The 18459-nt window shown below is 40.7% G+C and overlaps 1 protein-coding gene across 1 annotated transcript in view; it reads right to left on the reverse strand.

The window, feature by feature from the left end:
• Positions 1-18459, reverse strand: part of CDH13 (cadherin 13) — a 396356-nt gene that overhangs the window by 29391 nt on the left and 348506 nt on the right. Inside the window, exons 9-10 of the mRNA XM_081335863.1 lie at positions 15235-15417; positions 14604-14857 (exon numbers count right to left, since the gene is read on the reverse strand). Coding sequence (XP_081191989.1) covers positions 14604-14857; positions 15235-15417 — 437 coding nt within the window. The remainder of the gene's footprint in view (positions 1-14603; positions 14858-15234; positions 15418-18459) is intronic.

Here is an 18459-nt window from a genome sequence, read left to right on the forward strand (position 1 = left end):
CTACACAACAGAGGTGATCTCCCAAGAATGGGAATTGGAGAGGCAACAAAACAACAGAACACTCTGGGCCTTTTTAAAATCCCTGAAATCTTTAAAATAGTAAGAGGCCACTTTTCTCTAGGCAGAAGCGTGAAAAATAAGATTCCTTCCATAAAAATGGGTGCAATTCTCTGCGTGCGTATTGGTATTTGTGAAACATTCTACATCTAAAGAAAAACATGTTTTTCTTTCTCTCTCTTTCATTCTTTCATTCTGATCCATCACACCTATCAGTCTAGATGTTTAGCAAGCTGTCCTTAATCATATTTTTCCAAAACATTTTTTAAATGTGAGAAGAAGGGATGAAAGAAAGAAAAACTGTCAAATATGCCCATTCTTTCTCACTAAGACAGGAGGATTTTGGAGAACAAACACCAAAAGTTTTAATGGGATGTGCAGAAATTAAAGGATTTTTTTGGGGAGGGGAACAGCATACCTCAAACATGTGGTTTTGCTGGGAAGCGAGAGGTGAACCCAGATGCAAATATTCCCTCATCCAATTAAAAATGGCAAAGGATTACTCACAAGGCTGGAAACCACAATAACAAATCCAAGGGAAAGATTTCTATCCTTCTGTCTTTCCAGATGCTTAGAACTGATATGAAGCAATATTATTATCATTTTTGACTGCCCCAAGTCAAGAATACATCTGCAATAAGTCCTTAAGCATAATGCCTCACAGTTGTCTGGAGGCTCCTATGATTGCAATTGCTGGAAAAAATGGCTAGATTCAAAATATTCTTCAAGAAAATCAAAAGCTGGCATCTTATGCATTGTGTGGTGATGTATATTAAAATCCATCCGACTATCAACAAAATCACAAGAAGCCAATATGGGCTGCTAGGCTGTCCTTTATATAGTGCCTCCTATTCTAAACAGGGGCTTTCTCACCATTTTCACTAGAACAGCCCCACCAGGAAGGAAGTTGAAGATCATTTTTCCACTTAGGATGGTCTTCAGCAGAGAGCTAGTTTGGTCTAGTGGTCAAGGCAGAAGGTTAGAAACTGGGAGAGAGTGAGTTCTAGTCCTGTCTAGCATGAAAGCCAGCTAGGTGACTTTCAACAAACCACCAGGAGGAGATGGTGAGTTCTAGTCCTGCCTTCGGCGTGAAAGCCAGCTGGGGGACTTTGGATCAGTTACCAGGAGAATATGAGTTCTAGTCCTGTTTTAAGAATGAAAGATGGCTAGGTAACTTTGGCCTAATCATCAGAAGATGGTGAGTTCTAGTCTTACCTTAGGCATGAAAGCCAATTGAGTGACTTTGGGCCAATCACCAGGAGTTCCACCTTAGGTATGAAAGATGGCTGGTGACTTTGGATCAATCACCAGGAGACTGTGAGTTTTAGTCCTGTTTTAGGCATGAAAGGTGGCTGGGTAACTTTGGCCCACTCATCAAGAGATGGTGAGTTCTAGTCCCACCTTAGGCCTGAAAATCAGTTGCAAAATCTTGAGCCAGTCACTCACTCTCAGCCCAGGAAAGAAGATATTTTTTAAAGGTTGTCATATGGATCTCTGCATGTTTCAATAGATGCCTATTATTTAATCATGTTCTTTTAAAGTGCTCGTGCTTTATTTTATTACATTTTTATCTAGTAATAAATTTTCATAATGTGTGAATACTGCTTGTTGGCCAAATCGATCAATCAAAGCAAAATTCTCCCCTCCAAAATTCTTTGAACTTAGCCATAAATAAACTCAAAAACTCTTGGAGATTATTTTGTGCACTCAGTCTGGTTCAGAAGAATGACTGCTTGCATTTAATGCTAACTTTATTTTAACAGCCCCAGCTTTTTTTTTCAGTTTAAAACTTGTGTTTCTCACAAATTGCTCCAGCAGAGGCATTGTGGACCACCCTACTGTAGAAAGACAAGGACCGATTTGAGAGATCTTCCTGAACGACTAATTGAGGGCCTTGAGAAGGAAAAAAGAGAAGGAAAAAAGTAAGCTTCAGGGACATTTATCTCTTTCAATCTGGAGGGGCAAATCACCGTGAGAAAAACCTTATTGAAACGTTTCCTAGGGATGTAGTTGAATGGCTTCCTGAGATGATAATTGGAGTCATCTGGCTTAATTGAGCACCACTTTTGACAATTAACTCTGGCTTTTTCTTCAGAAAAAAAAGAAAATAAAATCATATGAGATACACTTAAAAGGATGAGTGAAACGAGGTTCAAATAAGATGAGTTTGGGTTAGTTGCATTGAAGAGTACATTTCCACTTATGCAAACTTCATTGCTGAATGTTCAAAACCATGCAGACAGAGATGAAGGAGAAGAAAGTAGTTTAGAGACCAAAGGAAGAATGACCTCCTTTCGATCAGGGGCTCAAGAAAATGATCTTCTCTTCCAGCATTTGGCTTCCAGGAGCTTACTGAAAGACAGGTGTCATCATCGGCTAGTAGTTTTGAAAATGGTACCCTAATTTTAGACTCAACACTTCTGGACCAGTAGTTTGGAAAAAGAGAGAGCTCAGCTGTTCATGTGGACTTTCCCAGATCCATCAGCTTGAAGACTTTGAGTTGCCTGCAGAATCAGAATAGAGCAGGAAGGGACCTTGGAGGTCTTCCACTCCAACCCTACTCAAGCAGGAGAGCCTATAACCTTTCAGACAAGTGACTGTCCAGTCTCTTCTTAAAAACCTCCAGTGATGGAGTGTCCACCATTTCTGAAGTCAAGCCGTTCCACTGGTTAATTGTCCTCACTGTTAGGAAGTTCCTTCTTAATTCCAGATTGCTTCTTTCCTTGATTGGTTTCCATCCATTCTTTCTTATCCTGCCCTCTGGTGCTTTGGGAAATAAATTGACCCCCTCCTCTTTGTGCAGCAGGGATGCTGTTTTCTTTGTAGGTGAAGTTGAAGTAGAGGTGATGTAGAGATGTAACCTTGTGCATTCACATATCATCCTTGCTATCACTACTAAATTTTGTCGGGAAACTGAAATTAAATCCTGAAGCCCTGAAGAGGAAGAAGAGCAGCAAAAGGCCATAAGTAACCCACAAGGACTGCATGGCAGAGCTGTGCATCACTTTAGTTTCCAAAGCCAAAAGGTGCTTCAGTGTGTGCAGGATCATTAATATATCACCTCTCTGCAACTCTTTAAATGAGCTGCATACTTTTCCAAGATTGTCTGGTTGCTGCCTCCACTCTATCATGATACTTGGAAAATCAGCTTTTGGTTTAAAGAATTGTAGGCAAGTGCCATGTGCATTTTCATGCAGACCAAAGCAATTAATTGCTTTTGAATGCAAGACCCTTCCTAATCTTGTCCAGAAGTGCTCTTATAGTCTCCAATGCATGCCTGAAAGCTTCAAATCTTTCCTGCTATTTTTCCTGAGAAATTGACTTGCATCTGTAGACTGTTCCTGATCACAAGAGTTGTCTGATATACGTATTTAGCCCTAAGCAGGGGAGTCTGCTTAGTTCCTAATGAGATGGTCAATGATAGGAATCCAATCTCAAATTGCAGAGGTGAAAACTGTAAGCTTTGCAATGGAACTGTAATCTTGACTATAATTGGGCTGTGTCTAGTACAAAGAAAACATTGAATGATTGTAGAACTCATGAATACATAGAGCATGGAATGGAGTTGGTAATGAGGATGATGGATTTGTTTATACGGTATCATCCACTGAAGATGCCACTCTACAAAAAAATAAGAGAACAGCTTCTTGGTTCCCATTCAGAAAATGGCACAAGACAGAAAGAAGGATATATTGTAGATTACAGACAGGCCAAAAAAAAACCAACAACTGTAACCTTGTGGGTGGATATTAATGAACACATTTCCTTCTAAATATGCTTCAAAGTGTTGATGTTTAAAGTGTTGGTCCTGGGTATCTGAAAGACCAACTCTTTCCCCTAGCTTTCAAAATCGTGGGAGGCTGTGTCTCTGTTTTTAGCGGACAACAGGTGAAGGCAAGATGCCTGCAGCTGGGTTGTTTCCCACCAGTGTTGGGAACAACCTGTTGCAAGACACACAATTATCTGTTTGTTCTTCCATTGGCAGATGAGGATATTTTAATGCACTTGGCTTCCTTATGCTAAAGTTCAATTTCCCACTGTTGAATATTTTAAAAGCCTTTCATTGTATTTCAGATGAATGCTTGTTGCATTTTAGGTGTGCTTTATTGTACTTGATGACACAGAGATGTTAGATTGTTACAGTGACTGTGGAATCAATGAAAAAAGCTAGTTAGAATAGTTGCAAGGATTTGGCACAATTGCATTAGAATACCGGTAACTCAGGATCATTGAAAGAAGATATCTCAGCGTTTTCCTGGTGTCTAAATTCAAGCATGTATCCGAGCAGTAGTTATGAGATAATGTGTCTATTTTATGTCTTTTCATTTCTCATTTCTGCAAATCTATCTAATGCAATTCACTGAATTTATTATTTTTAATCCATTAAACCTTCTTTATATTTTAGTGCAAAATCCTACCCATTTCTGTTCATTTGTCCCCCACATTATTTGCTTTTTACAAACGGATCTCCATGACAGTTATTTTTGTCTTTATTTTCATGAATATACATCTTTTTATGCAGATTTTGCCCCTTTAATAAACTTTCTTTTGACAAATTATGCTGCAAGAAATCCCGAAACATTTGAACAATCATGTTTCAGTTTAGGTATTGCTTAAAATTCAAAATGAGCTGAGTTTACCTTCAACTGTGAACTAAATAAAATGCTTTCCCACCCCTAATGAGCAGAAACATCAAAGGAGAAGGAGAAAGTGGGTTACAGCTACCCAAAATAACCCTACAGGGTTATTATTCAGTTTGTCAGGTTAAACGTGGAAAAACAATTGAAAAGCCAAGAGATAAAAACAATTAAACTTCAATCAGGTTGCAAGCTATGGTCTGAACAAGAAAAAGATGTCTTAAATACTGGCCACCACTGCTTCCAAAGAGGTAAAAGAGAGATTATTTTTGATATGGTCCCAAAAGCTCTAAAGCACCAGGTCCCCTAAAACTGGTTGTATTAAGTGACACCTGGGTAAATGCAATTTTTCATTGTCCTAACAGGTGGCAATGCAGATGTGCACATATTGCTATGGGTTTTGTCTGAAAAGTAGGACCAGGGGTGACATGATAGCAGTGTTCCAATATTTGAGGGGCTGACACCAAGAAGAGGGGGTCAACCTATTCTCCAAAGCACCTGAAGGCAGGACGAGAAGCAACGGATGGAAACTAATCAAGGAGAGAAGCAACCTAGAACTAAGGAGGAATTTCCAGACAGTGTGAACAATTAATCAGTAGAACAGCTTGACTCCAGAAGTTGTGGGTGCTCCAACACTGGAGGTTTTTAAAAAGAGATTGGACAGCCGCTTGTCTGAAATGGTACAGGGTCTCCTGCTTGAGCAGGGGGTTGGACTAGAAGACCTCCCAAGGCCCCGTCCAGCTTTGTTATTCTGTTATTCTATTATTCATTTCTGGGGGTGGCTGCAAATACCCCATGCTGTAAACTCTCCTTGCTGGTTCTTTATCAGCCATCCTCCATAAACCATAGAAGCCCCTATACTGTAGAAGACCCCTCAGGTCCCTTCCCACTCTGTTATTCTGCACATAGTTCCTGGCCATTGAATCAGTGCTAGGAGCAAAAGATTGTTGCCTCCAACCTCTATGCCTTGGCCTTATTTATCAGAAGCTGCAAGTCCGCAAGCATTTTTTGGTCATTTAACTAACCACTCTTCATGACGAAAATGAACAATTAGTGCAGGAGAATGTGTTGAAGGGAGAAACAATGGAAGAGATTAATGCCATAAGGGATGTGCTGTAAAAAAAAGACTTTTGTGATTTTTATTTTTTTTACTATACCGAATGGAAGGCACCTTGGAATCAAGGGGACTTAAAACCATTTGTGACCATCTGCTTTCCACTATGATAAGACTCTGTCCAGGCAAATGTATTGGAAGATGGACAATAGATTCAGCTTCGTTTCGTATTGTGAGAGAGATTTAAATATTCAGAAGAGTGATTGTGCAGGGGTAGCACAATCCATATCTCATCTCTTTCCAATGTGAGTCTGATATCAGCTAGAGGCAATTTACAGGGTTGGTATGACTGTTTACATGAAGTGGCACCAGTTTTATCTTTCACAACCATGCTGTCTTTTGCCAGCTTTGCCAATGGCGCCGTCAGCCTAACAGCCTGAGAGGGCATTCTTGAAAGATTATCTTGTTTCTCCAATTTTAGGGGAAAAAACTAACCCAGAAGGGAGAGATTGTGAGGAAAAGAGAAGAAATGATCACGGTTTCATGTTGCTTGGAGGAATGTGTGTTCTTTTGAATTGCAACATCATGTGTGATAAAGAACTCAGCCGACAATATGGCAAGCTTTCAACGATGCTTAAAAACTACAGGCAGAATTAAATGTTGGCCTGTTGAGATATAGAAACTTTTTCCAAGGGTCTCCAGATTCTTTTTCACATAAGAATCATTTGAACGGGGAAACAAATTCATGCCTGAAGAGAAGAATTCAATTCTAACAATATTGTTGTTCTAGTTCAATTGATGGGTATCCTATGGCGGACATCAAGGATAAAATTACTTCTACCATCTTCGTAGTGTAGAAGGTCTAATAACCATATGTAATTTAATCATCAAACTACTATCCAAAATAGATGGTCCTTGAAATTCAAATGAATTCAATCATCTCAAATGAACTCAAGTAAAAGTTAGCCTGATGAACAGTGGCCAGGCTTAGCTTGAACAATGAATAGGAGTCAGGAATAGGAGGGGGCAGAGTCAAGAGAGGAATTAGACTAGAATCCTTGTCCACAAATGCTCCAAGTCCACCCCTCTTAAATTCCATTAACTCTTATTTAGCGCTAGTGTAGTGCTGTCAGTTAATCAGATTCTTGTGATTGGTTGAGCAATGAATCTTTTGACCTGGACCTTATGTGTGATCCTGATTCTTTGTGACTAACATTGCTCTTCCTTTGGATCTCTAAGTCCTTAACTGGTAGTTTTTACTGTGCGGTGGCACTTTTACCCATGTTTTTAAGAGGAAAAGAAATAGTAACCACCTCACAGAGGCCTAAAACAGCTCCCCAAGCCATACAATCCCATGGCTACCTCTGGATGCAAAAATTGTCCTGCCTGATGGGGTCAGAATCTCCTCTCTAGGATCTCCAGAAGGGATCCAGGAGCAATGGGTTTACTAGGGAATAAGCAACATTTAGGATCATTTTTAAAATGCTTACATAAAGCCAAAGTGAGTACACCCATACAATATAGGATTAACTAAGTTTTCCACATTTCCTCAGTGTAAAATCTTTCTTGGAGATGCCATTCCAGAGGTCCTCTCCTGCTTAGCTGTGACAGATAGCTGCTCAGAAAATGGCCTTCTCCTTGGGGAGCCTCCTGCACTAAAATAGTCTCATCTTCCCACAAAAAAAATTAAATTGGATTGTCTGGCTTTTCGGTATTATTTTTGTTACTAGCACTGTGGTGTACTCTTTTAATCAATGAAATCTCTGGTGGGTTGAGCTCGTGTTAGTTTAGCATTTTATGAACTTTTTATTGGCTATTTTTTGATGTGCATTTTTAATTGAACTGCACTAGAGAATTGCTACTGCTTTTTTAGAACAAAGAAATGACAGACTATTAAATGCTCTCAAGATTAGGAAGATAGATATGTAGGCTTAACTCTTCTTGCTCTCCAGTAAAGGTAAAGGTTTCTCTGTCAGTGGTGGCACCTCTAGTGGCTGGTGCCCATCTCCATTTCTTGACCAAGGGAGCCAGATTTGTCCAAAGATATTTTCTGTGGTCATTTTTTATTTTTTTTAAAATTTTAATCCCATTTATATCCCACCCTTCTCTGAAGACTCAGGGTGGCTTACAAGCTTAGCAGGTGCAGAGAATGCTGTTACCTTCTCACCGAAGTGGGTACCTAATTATCTACTCGCATTTACAAACTTTCAAACTGCTAAGTAGACAGGAGTTGGGGCAAGGAACGGGAGCTCAACCCGTTGTGCAGGTCTCAAGTCTCAAACCCACGCTGTCAGCTTTCCAGCTGAGAAGCTCAGCATCTTTAACCACTGAGCCATCGCGGCCCATTGCTCTCTAGTATGACTATATAATTCCAGGGATAGATCTTCAATGCTTGTTGGTTATTGTTCTCATACATTGCCGCTTCTAAACGCTGACTTACACCTTCTTTGTAATAAGGTCTGGTCCACAACTCTAAGCTCTAACCTCCATTGAACTCTAACCTTGGTCTCTGAGCTGAACCCATGCCTTCCTCCAGAGTGACTAAGCCTCAGGTTCTGGGTTTCCTATTATCTCCTATATCAAGGCTGTCTTCCTAAATATAGTGTGGATCATCAGCTCAGTAGAAAGACATGTTTGCTGGTAATTTATGGTTTTTCTGATGCCTAGCAAAATGTGCGATTGCATTTATACTCAGAAGCTATTTTCCAGAAATTGGACGACTTATTTAAAAGTTAATAAGCAAACACATCAGCCCACCCACGCCAATTGAATTTCAGGAGTTATTTATTCTCTCACTGTCACATTGTGGTAAGCAGTTGGATGGGAACCATGCACTCAAACATTTCAGCAGTTTTCCTAACTGGAGTTAAACACAATTCTAATAGCAACTGCTACAAAGCCATTCTTCAAAGAAGACTAGGAAACAGAGGGCATAATTAATCCCCTTGCAGTTATGCCAGTGAATGTTGAGGTCCCATCAAGTTTCATCAGGTTCTGAGGTCCGCTTGAAGACGCTGGCAGCAGATTATGAAATACATTTGGAGAATTGCTTTCATGACTCAGAGCTTATGGGAGTGCTGTGGAAAGGCAGATGGGGACTGGCTGAAACAATAAGGGTATAAGAAGAGCGAGCAACGTCAAGCTCGGTGCCTCTGATTTCAGTTTTGTTGTTGTTGTTAGCTGTGAAGCCGTGTCCGACTCATCGTGACCCTATGGACAACGTTCCTCCAGGCCTTCCTGTCCTCTACCATCTTCTGGAGTCCATTTAAGCTCACGCCTCCTGCTTCAGTGACTCCATCCAGCCACCTCCTTCTCTGTCGTCCCCTTCTTCTCTTGCCCTCCACCTTTCCCAGCATGAGGCTCTTCTCCAGTGAGTCCTTCCTTCTCATTAGATGGCCAAAGTATTTGAGTTTTAGCTTCAGGATCTGGCCTTCTAAAGAGCAGTCAGGGTTGATCTCCTCTAGGACTGACCGGTTTGATCGCCTTGCAGTCCAAGGGACTCGCAGGAGTCTTCTCCAGCACCATAGTTCAAAGGCTTCAATTCTTTGGCGCTCAGCCTTTCTTATGGTCCAACTTTCACTGCCATACATTGCAACTGGGAAGACCATAGCCTTGACTATACGCACTTTTGTTGACAGGGTGATTTCAGTTTACTTTCAGTCAATCTTGGGAACCAGAACAAGGCATCATCCCTCAAACGTAACTTCAATCCATCAAGGTCTTCTGGAAATGCAAATGTTTGCCTCATTGCATTCATGAATTATATCCCACTATTGTTTTCACTTTTAACATGAGCTTCACCTTGACTTTCGACATGCTACACCTGGCAGTTATGTGAGACAGGCCATTCTAGTGGATAAAATCACGGATTTAGAAGAAATGTTTTGGCATTTTTATACAAAGAGTGTGTCTTTTTTTATTCCCTTGGCTGGATAGTTGATATTTATCATATTTCGCCTTTCTCTGTGAGCACCATTTCTGCTTTAAAGCTTGCAATATAGAGCAAGGTGGCTTTGAAGGACTTTTTGTTTATTTTTTAAAAAAAGATGACAAACGTAGGATTAGCTAGACTGCTGCCGACTATGATTTAAGTTATCATGAAGAGCTTTTCCAGCCTAGTGTTTTCTTATTGGTATGGGGTGATCATAGTCATCTGGTAGAAGCCACCATGATGTCACAGTATACATGGCATCATCACATAAAGGATACAAATGCCATAATTGTGTCATTCAGGGATGGTGTTATAATGTATGTGTCTTGTGCATCATCCCCTCAAAGATACATCATTGTGTCATTCATTGATGATGTTATGGTGTATGTGACATTCCTTGCCTCAAGGGATAAAAAAGATAGAGACAGAGATAGAAATAGAGAGATAGAGAAATAGAGAATCAAGACAACTGACCTCGTTGCAAGACCTTTGGCAGCTACGTGCCTCTGTGTTTCAACTTGCCTTTAGAGTAAGGGGGGGGGGGAAGGTGTTACTTCCTAGTGGGTTAGATAGAGAAATGAAACTTCTACAATTCTGCTGAAGACCGTGAGAGCCTGAAACCTTTTCAAGGACACCATAAGAGGTGTGAATTTGAAGCAGATGGTTCCAATCACAAAGTGAACTTTAATCTAACTTTAATCAATTAGGCATGCTTGAAAGCCATAATCAGCATTTCCCCTCTTTTGCTGGAGAAAGATTCAGTCACACTGGTTTCCAAGAATCAAAGTTGCAGTCATATATTTACATAAATAATTAAAACTCCAGAAGCACAGTAGGTAATAAAAATATATTGCCACAATAAAATATGAAAGCAAAGAGCATTGCTTTAATTAAAAATTACCACTGTAGTGCAGTAAACAACTTATTTGTATTTGGTTCTGAAGTCAAAACTATTCTAATCTCTGAACTTGTTGAGCCTGAAGTGGAACAACATACCTTGAAGGATCTTTCCGCCAAGATAAATTCTTGAAGCCGGTAAATATGTTTAATTAAGACTTACTGTTAATAATGGATTTTTCAGAATTAGGCTGTTCTTTAATTTCCCAGGATAGAAACTGTTATTGCATTTGGCCTTGAAGTTCTCTCTCTCTCTCTTTCTCTCTCTCTTTCTCTCTCTCTCTCTCTCTCTCTCACACACACACACACACACACACAAACACACCCAAAAAAGTTTTGATTAGAATTTCAGAGTTGGCAAACAGGCAGGCAAAATTAAAATCTTTGCTCTAATGCAATCTAGGATTAAGAAATCAGAGTTCAGGGTTAACTGTTAGTCTGGATTAAAAGGTGAAATTATAAACAGTTTGTGCCATACCAGTGTTGCTTTCTTTTGTCTTGTTTTAAGAAAAATAGCATCTACACAATAAATTGGAATTAAGATTACTTTAACTGAGTCCCAACTCTATTTCAACAACAGATGGAAATTCTTTATTTAGCTCAGGAAGCTGGGAAAAATTGCAACTGACACTATTTTGTCATGCTCTTTAGGACAATTCACCTTGACCTTGGAATCAAACTTAGTTTTCAGTTAAACTAGAAACACAACACTACAAACGAATATGTGTGAACGAAACTATTGTCTTGCCAATACCTCCACCAACACTGACAGGCAAGCTACTATTATATTACATGAGGGCAAATCCCACTTCCTTGGAGCACTGATGATGTTACCTAGTTGGGTCATGAAACGTCTGCAAGAAAACAATCAAGCTCAGAGAGCACCAAGCATCCCTCATTTCTGCCCTGAGCTACAAATATTCTCTTTTATCAGTTCTCAATTTCTTTCATATTCCCACCACTTCCATCCTCTCCGATTCTACTCGTGACCTTAGCAACTTCATTCCCTTGGAAGTGGGATCTGTCCAAGCCTCCTGAACTTGCTTTCCATGTTGCAATCATTGCTCCTTTCTCAGCCCGAGGTAAGCAAAACATCGTCTTTGGGGAACAAACGGGAAAAGTCTCGTTCCAATGTCACAAACCCTGAGATGTTTCTTTCAGCTGCTGTCCCAATTGTTATTCAAGGTGGCTGACCCTATGCAGATTTCAACTCATAGTACATAGCCAAGGAGATTTCTGCCGTGCTCTCTGGCTGGGCGAAATGATTTGCAAAGCTAATGAGCATTCCTGATTTTCCACTACTACCCGCTGCTATTTTGCATTTGCAACCTAATCATGAAAAAGGGTGGGTGGAGAAAAAAATGAGAGAGAGTGAGATGACGCTCTGAAATTGGTAATAGCTTTAGAACGATAAAGAGACGAGGTGGCACAGTGGTTAGAAGGCAGCATTGCAGGCTAATTCTGCTGACTGTTGATTGCCTGCAGTTCGATCCTCATCAACTCAACATTGACTCAGCCTTCCATCCTTCCGAGGTCAATAAAATGACGCAGATTGTCGGGGGCAATGTACAGACTCTGTAAACTGCTTAGAGAGGGCTGTAAAAGCACTGTGAAGTGGTATATAGGTCTAAGGGCTATTGCTATTCCTTTCACTCTCCCTCCCTCCCTCCATGTGCAGTGGTTTGAATGCACTATTGCAGGCTAATTCCACCAGGAGTTCGATCCTGACCGGCTCAAGGTTGACTCAGCCTTCCATCCTTCTGGGGTCAGTAAAACGAGGACCCAGATTGTCAGGGACAATGTGCTGACTCTGTAAACTGCTTAGAGAAGGCTGTAAAGTACTATGGAGCTGTAGATAAGTCTAAGTGCTATTGCTATAGCTAAGTGCTATAATCAGGGCCTATGGATCAGCTTCCCTTCTTCTCCCCTTCTTCTTAACACATGTCACGTCTCTCCCACATTCTCTTATGGTATCTCCTGGGTGCAAAAGACCAAACACTGCAAATACGGTAATTAAGGGACCTCATCAAAGTAGCTCTCCTGAAGACATGTGCACCTGTCAATAATGCTCCCACCATATTTCCTAATCAAAAGGCCAGGAACAGTGGGAGCTAAAATATTCCTGTTCCATACACTCCAAGTCTTCAATTATTCATCTAAGAAGAAAGTATATGGTGTACCTTACGTATGTAATATACATATAGCCATAGGCATTTGTGTGGCATGGTATACTGCATGTGTGCATAGACACATAAATGTGTACAGGTAATCCTTGACCTACAACCATTCATTTAGCAATCCTTCAAAGTTACAACAGCATTGTAAAACTGACTTATGGGTCTTCATTCTTATGACCATGGCAGCATCCCCATGGTCATGTGATCAAAATTCAGACACTTGGTAGTAGGCATGTATTTATGAAGGTTGCAGTGCCCTGGGGTCATGTGATTATCATCTGTGACCTTCCCAACTAGCTTCTGACAAGATCAGTGGTGGAAGCCAGATTCGTTTAAAAATCAAATGATTCACTGAACAATGCAGTGATTCACTTAACAACTCTAGCAAAAACAGTTGTAAAATTGGGCCTAATTCTGTCAACACTGCCTTGTTTAGCAATGGAAACCCTGGTCTCCTGCCTCCCTATACAAGGGAATGATGCTTGTTAAGAGCAAAACTCATACTTATTCCTGACGCAGGAGATTCAAGTATTCCTATTTAAACTTAAGTAGGCAAAAATGAACTCTCATCAGCCCTATTAACCTTTCTCCTCTTGCAGACCGAATGCTCCAATTTACTGATGTGTTTTCATTTGCATTACTTCTCCTATTTTACCTATTTGATAAAATGACAGGACTATTGTGTTTTTTTTCTTGCTTGGTTTAAGGCAGAGGTTCCCTACCTTTTGAGAATCAGGGACTGGTTCCGTGGAGAGAGGTTTTTCCATGGACCAAAGGGTGCATGGTTTTGTGTGCTGCCTGCATCCCACGGATGGGGCTTTGCTTGTTTGTGTGGACCGGTTGCTGGCATGCCACGGCCCGGTACTGGTCTACAGACCGGGGTTGGGGACCCCTGGTTTAAGGCACAGGTAGTCCTCAATTTATAACTATTTGTTTAGTCACCATCTGAAGTCACAACAGTGTTGGGATAAGTGACTTATAGCTGGTCCTCACACTTAAAACTGTCTCCATGCCCTCATCGTCACATGACTAAAATTCAAGTGCTTGGCAAACTGGAATGCATTTATGACAGTTGTGGTGTCCTGGGGTCATTGAAACATGTCAGCAGAGTTCCAGTATTTGGGGGGCTGCCACAGAGAAGAGGGGGGCAAACTGTTTGCCAAAGCACCAGAAGGCAAGACAAGAAGCAATGGATGGAAACTAATCAAGGAGAAAGCAACCTAGAATTAGTTTCCTGATATTATAACAATCAATCAGTAGAACCACTTGCCTCCAGAAGTTGTAGGTGCTCCAACACTGGAGGTTTTTAAGAACAGCCGCTTGTCTGAAATGGTATAGGGCAGGGGTCAGCAACCTGAAACAGTGAAAGAGCCACTCGGAACCGGTTGCCTCACAAAAGGAAAAACTGGGAGCCGCAAAAAATGTGTGCACATGCGCGTTCATGCGTGCATGTGCAGAACAGGGTTTGACTGAAGAGTGGAGCCAAGGTGAGATATGCACCTACCCTGCATATTTGAATTGATTGGTTGAACTTTTTTAGTCCCACTTTTTTTTGGGGGGGGACTGCACATGGCAGAGGACTGGGAGCCACAGGAGATGGCTGAAAGAGCCGCATGCGGCTCCAGAGCCGCGGGTTGCAGACCTGTGGTATAGGGTTTCCTGCTTGAGGAAGGGGTTGCACTAGAAGACCTGCAAGGTCCCTTCCAACTCTGTTATTCTACAGTATGCTTTATAGGTTCTATATCAATTTTCAGTCTTTAGTTTGCAAGCATTTGTTGATTCACAAATCATAGATGCATGGTGTGTAGTAGTAGAAGTAGTAAAAGGGGGTTCCACAATCTTCTACTCACCTTATAGTTTGATGCTGCAAAGTGTCTGGATCAGTGGCATTAACTGTTAAGACAATGCTTCCAACAGAGATGTTCTCTTGTTTGGTGACAACCATTGGGTTAGGGTGGAAAATGGGCCCCTCATTCACATCTAGAACTGTGATCTGAACAGTTGCTGTGGAGCTGGTGTCATATAGGACATCTGGAACCAAGAGATCTTCATTTTCCACTTTGATCAGCAGCGTGTGGAAGGCTGAGATCTCATAATCCAAAGGCTGAAAGATAAGAACATATAGCATTGTTCACATCCGGTATATTAAAAGCTTCCATCACAAGATAGACTTACTTAATGGGTCTTCTGGCAATCGAGACACTATAGTATAAGCTTTTATGGACCCTAATCCACTTCATCAGTTACGTGGAGTGAAACCACAAAGAAAGAGACATTTAGGTGCTGGTAGTCCTAAAGACCTTTCTAAAGTGAACATTACAATGGTGCTGAAAACAGTGACTTATAAGCGCTCCTCACATTTGTGATGGTCATACTCAACCCATGTAAGAGAACATCGCTTGGAGAAGTCTGGCCCAGAAGAGTGAAGGACAACATATGAAATTAGGTTCACAGTTTCGTTGCTAAAAGTTGGTCCCTTACCTTGACAACTGACAACATCCCTTCATTGTTTTCTGCATTTGTGTGGATTTTGAAGCTCTGGGCTGGATTGCCGTTGATGATGGTGTAAACCGCCTTCCATGCAGCTGTGGCTGGATCATCTCGGTCTTCAACAGTTAGATTCACAATCACACCAGTGCTGCCTTCTTTGACGGTGGCTTGGAACTCAAAATTAAGAAAGAAAGAATGTTAGTACCATTAAACAAATCATCACCACCATTAAAATAAATCTATATAAAGTGTTAAGAGTCATGGTGGCACAATGGTTAGAATGCAATATTGCAGGCTAATTCTGCTGACTGTCAGCAGTTCGATTCTGACCGGCTCAAGGTTTACTTAGTCTTCCATCCTTCCAAGGTTGGTAAAATGAGGACCCAGATTGTCGGGGGCAAGATGTTGACTCTGTAAACCGCTTAGAGAGGGCTGTAAAGCATTTTGAAGCGGTATATAAGTCTAGGTGCAATTGCTATTGCTATTGATTATTCAAAGCACCAAAAAAGTAGGATACAATGACATTCCAGAGAAAAGCTGAAATTCTACAGCTAACAAACAGCACATCCCTGCTTTTCAAAGATTACTGAGAAAGAAAAGCGTGACTGAAACTTGCTTTGAAAACTCCAGAAAGCAATCTGTTTCTCTTCTATAAATATAAATATAGAAATTCAGTATGAGGAATATAAAGCTACAGTGCTTGAGAATGCAATTGTCAGGAATAAAAATATATTCAATGCATTTAAAATAGGGTATTTTAAAAGTAATCTACATTAAACTGTTCTTTCGTGGGTTGGTGTGTGTTATAATGTGTCTTTTGTTCTTTTTGACCCCTGTGGATGAGGGGTCTTCTGTAATGAAATAAAGGAAAATTATGTCAATGTTGATTTCCCATAATATCATATCCACTTTTTATTTCTCTTTCTATTCAAAATACTCCTTCAGGTTACACTAAAATTTTATGGGAAAAGATAATACTGGAATTACTAAAGGCAATGTTTTTCGACCTTGGCAACTTTAAGAGGTGTGGACTTTAATTCCCAGAATTCCCCAGCTAGCTTGTTTGCTAGATAGTTCTGGGAGTTGAAGTCTACACATCTAAAGTCATCAAGGTTGAGAAACCCTGATTTAAGGGTGAATGAATTAGACAAGATTCAATCTGAATTCAAGTTCTGAAGGTGGCAACATCTAAATTTGAGATTTAAGGAAAGACTTGACCATAGGCCATGTAAGGGAAAAGAATCCAGGTAACTAAAACTACTTCACTTTCTAGTTGAATGGGATGAAAACAACAGGAATGGTCTACCCTAGGGGTAGGCAACCTCGGCTCTTTTATGACTCATGGACCTCAACTCCCAGAATTCCTGAGTCAGCTATGCTGGGAGTTGAAGTCCATGAGTCATAAAAGAGCCGGGGTTGCCTACCCCTTGGTCTACCCTTTAGAAGATATTAAAACCTGCACAGTTCCATCCAGGTGATTGAAGGGGATTCACAGCAATATATTTTTTCCAATATCTCCCCTCCACCTGCTTACAGGCAGAGAAAGCAGAAATGAGAAAATGATAGCACAACAGATCTGAATTGTCAAGAAAAAAAATCTATAATGAAACAGTGCTAAACTAATGTAAAAAGTAGTACCCATTCCTACCTGAAGTGGGGGGGGGGGGAAGACCTTAAAAATAACCTGAATTGCTGGATCTTGCTCCTGTTTTTAATTGCATTTTGTGATTTGAAATTTTGTCGCAACCTCCTTGGGGTTTTTCATTTGCTAATAATATAAATAAAGTATAAAGTAACATCATCACCATCTCATCAGGAGTGAGTTTTCAGGATTGTTATTATCAGTTGGTATCAAGTCCTTTTTCCTTGCAAATATAGTTTAACAACTATGTTCCACCATTAGAATTAAAGGTTCTTCTTGGAACAAGGAATATCTGGAATATCCAAAGAAGGAAATGCTCCTGATTCGGATTACCACCTGGATATTAAAGCTGGGGATGCTTTGAAAATGATTTTTAAAAGGCATTTGGAATGCATAAGAGAGTGAGCAAAACGTCTCTTTAAAGCAGCCGTGTCCTTTCCCAGGCTTCTAAACAAGCTTGAAAAAAATGCCACGCAAACCTCAGCACAGAACTTCGTGCTTTCTAGTGCCCAAGTTGCAAAAAGTGGTTAGACTGAATTGAGTCAACTCTCCAGTGACATTAGAGATGATTAGATTACGCATTAATTGATTGTATTAATCTTTAATATCTATACATCCCAAAGCACCACAAACTCTGGAGGATGAAATAGATGAGGCCAGATACGTATTTAATCCCTTGCCATCAAGATCTGTCAAAAACCGGTCATTCAGCCACAGAACATCCCAGGTCCAAACCCTCAGAAGATTTTTAACTGGGTCACTGAATATGTACTTGCTCACTTGTCAACCAAGAAGCTGTTTCTGTCAAGATGTGCCGCTCAAATAATAGAACGATTCATTTCATACCAAGCAGCTAGCAGCTCTGAGCAACAATTTCACACCTGAGTCAAATACACAAAGACAGCTAAAAAGGAACGATTGCCCGTTTGAATCTGCATTTTGAGAACAGGTGCCTGAGTTAGGATACACACGAATCAAAATGGAAACAGAGATTAACTGTCCCTTCAGGTTCATCAAACCTTCATCTATGCACGCATTAAGCCTCAGTTTACATATTCAGCTTCTCACTCCAGGAGAAGCTCTCTACTGGTGTGACACATCACTTTGGGTCCGTTCCCTAGACGAAGGGAATTCCTCTGAGCCCATCTAAGGGAAGAAAGGTGGGCCTGCATCAGTTTTAAAAAGCGGTTTTGATTGTTTCTGAGCAGAAATAGACAATGAGAAGTCAAGGCAATGTTGCTCAAGGTTCAACTGAACATCTCACAGCAAATTTGAATCTAGAATATATTTTTAAGGACAACTGCAACGAAGCCCAACCTCACCTGGACACCATTCCAAGTCTTCTTCTGTTGATTTTTCTCTACCTATGCTTGTTGTTGAGTGGCTAAGTCATGTCTGACTTTTTGCAACCCCATGGACCACAGCAGACCAGCCGCCCCGCCCCCCCCGCATCCTTCACTGTGTCCTGGAGTTTGCTTAAATTCATCTTTATTGTGTCGATAATGCTATCTAACTATCTCATCCTCTGCTGTCCACTTCTCCTTTTGTCTTCAATTGTTCCAACATCAGGCCTT

Source organism: Vipera berus, assembly GCF_964194415.1.
Source record: "Vipera berus genome assembly, chromosome: 10".
Classification (NCBI taxonomy): domain Eukaryota; kingdom Metazoa; phylum Chordata; class Lepidosauria; order Squamata; family Viperidae; genus Vipera; species Vipera berus.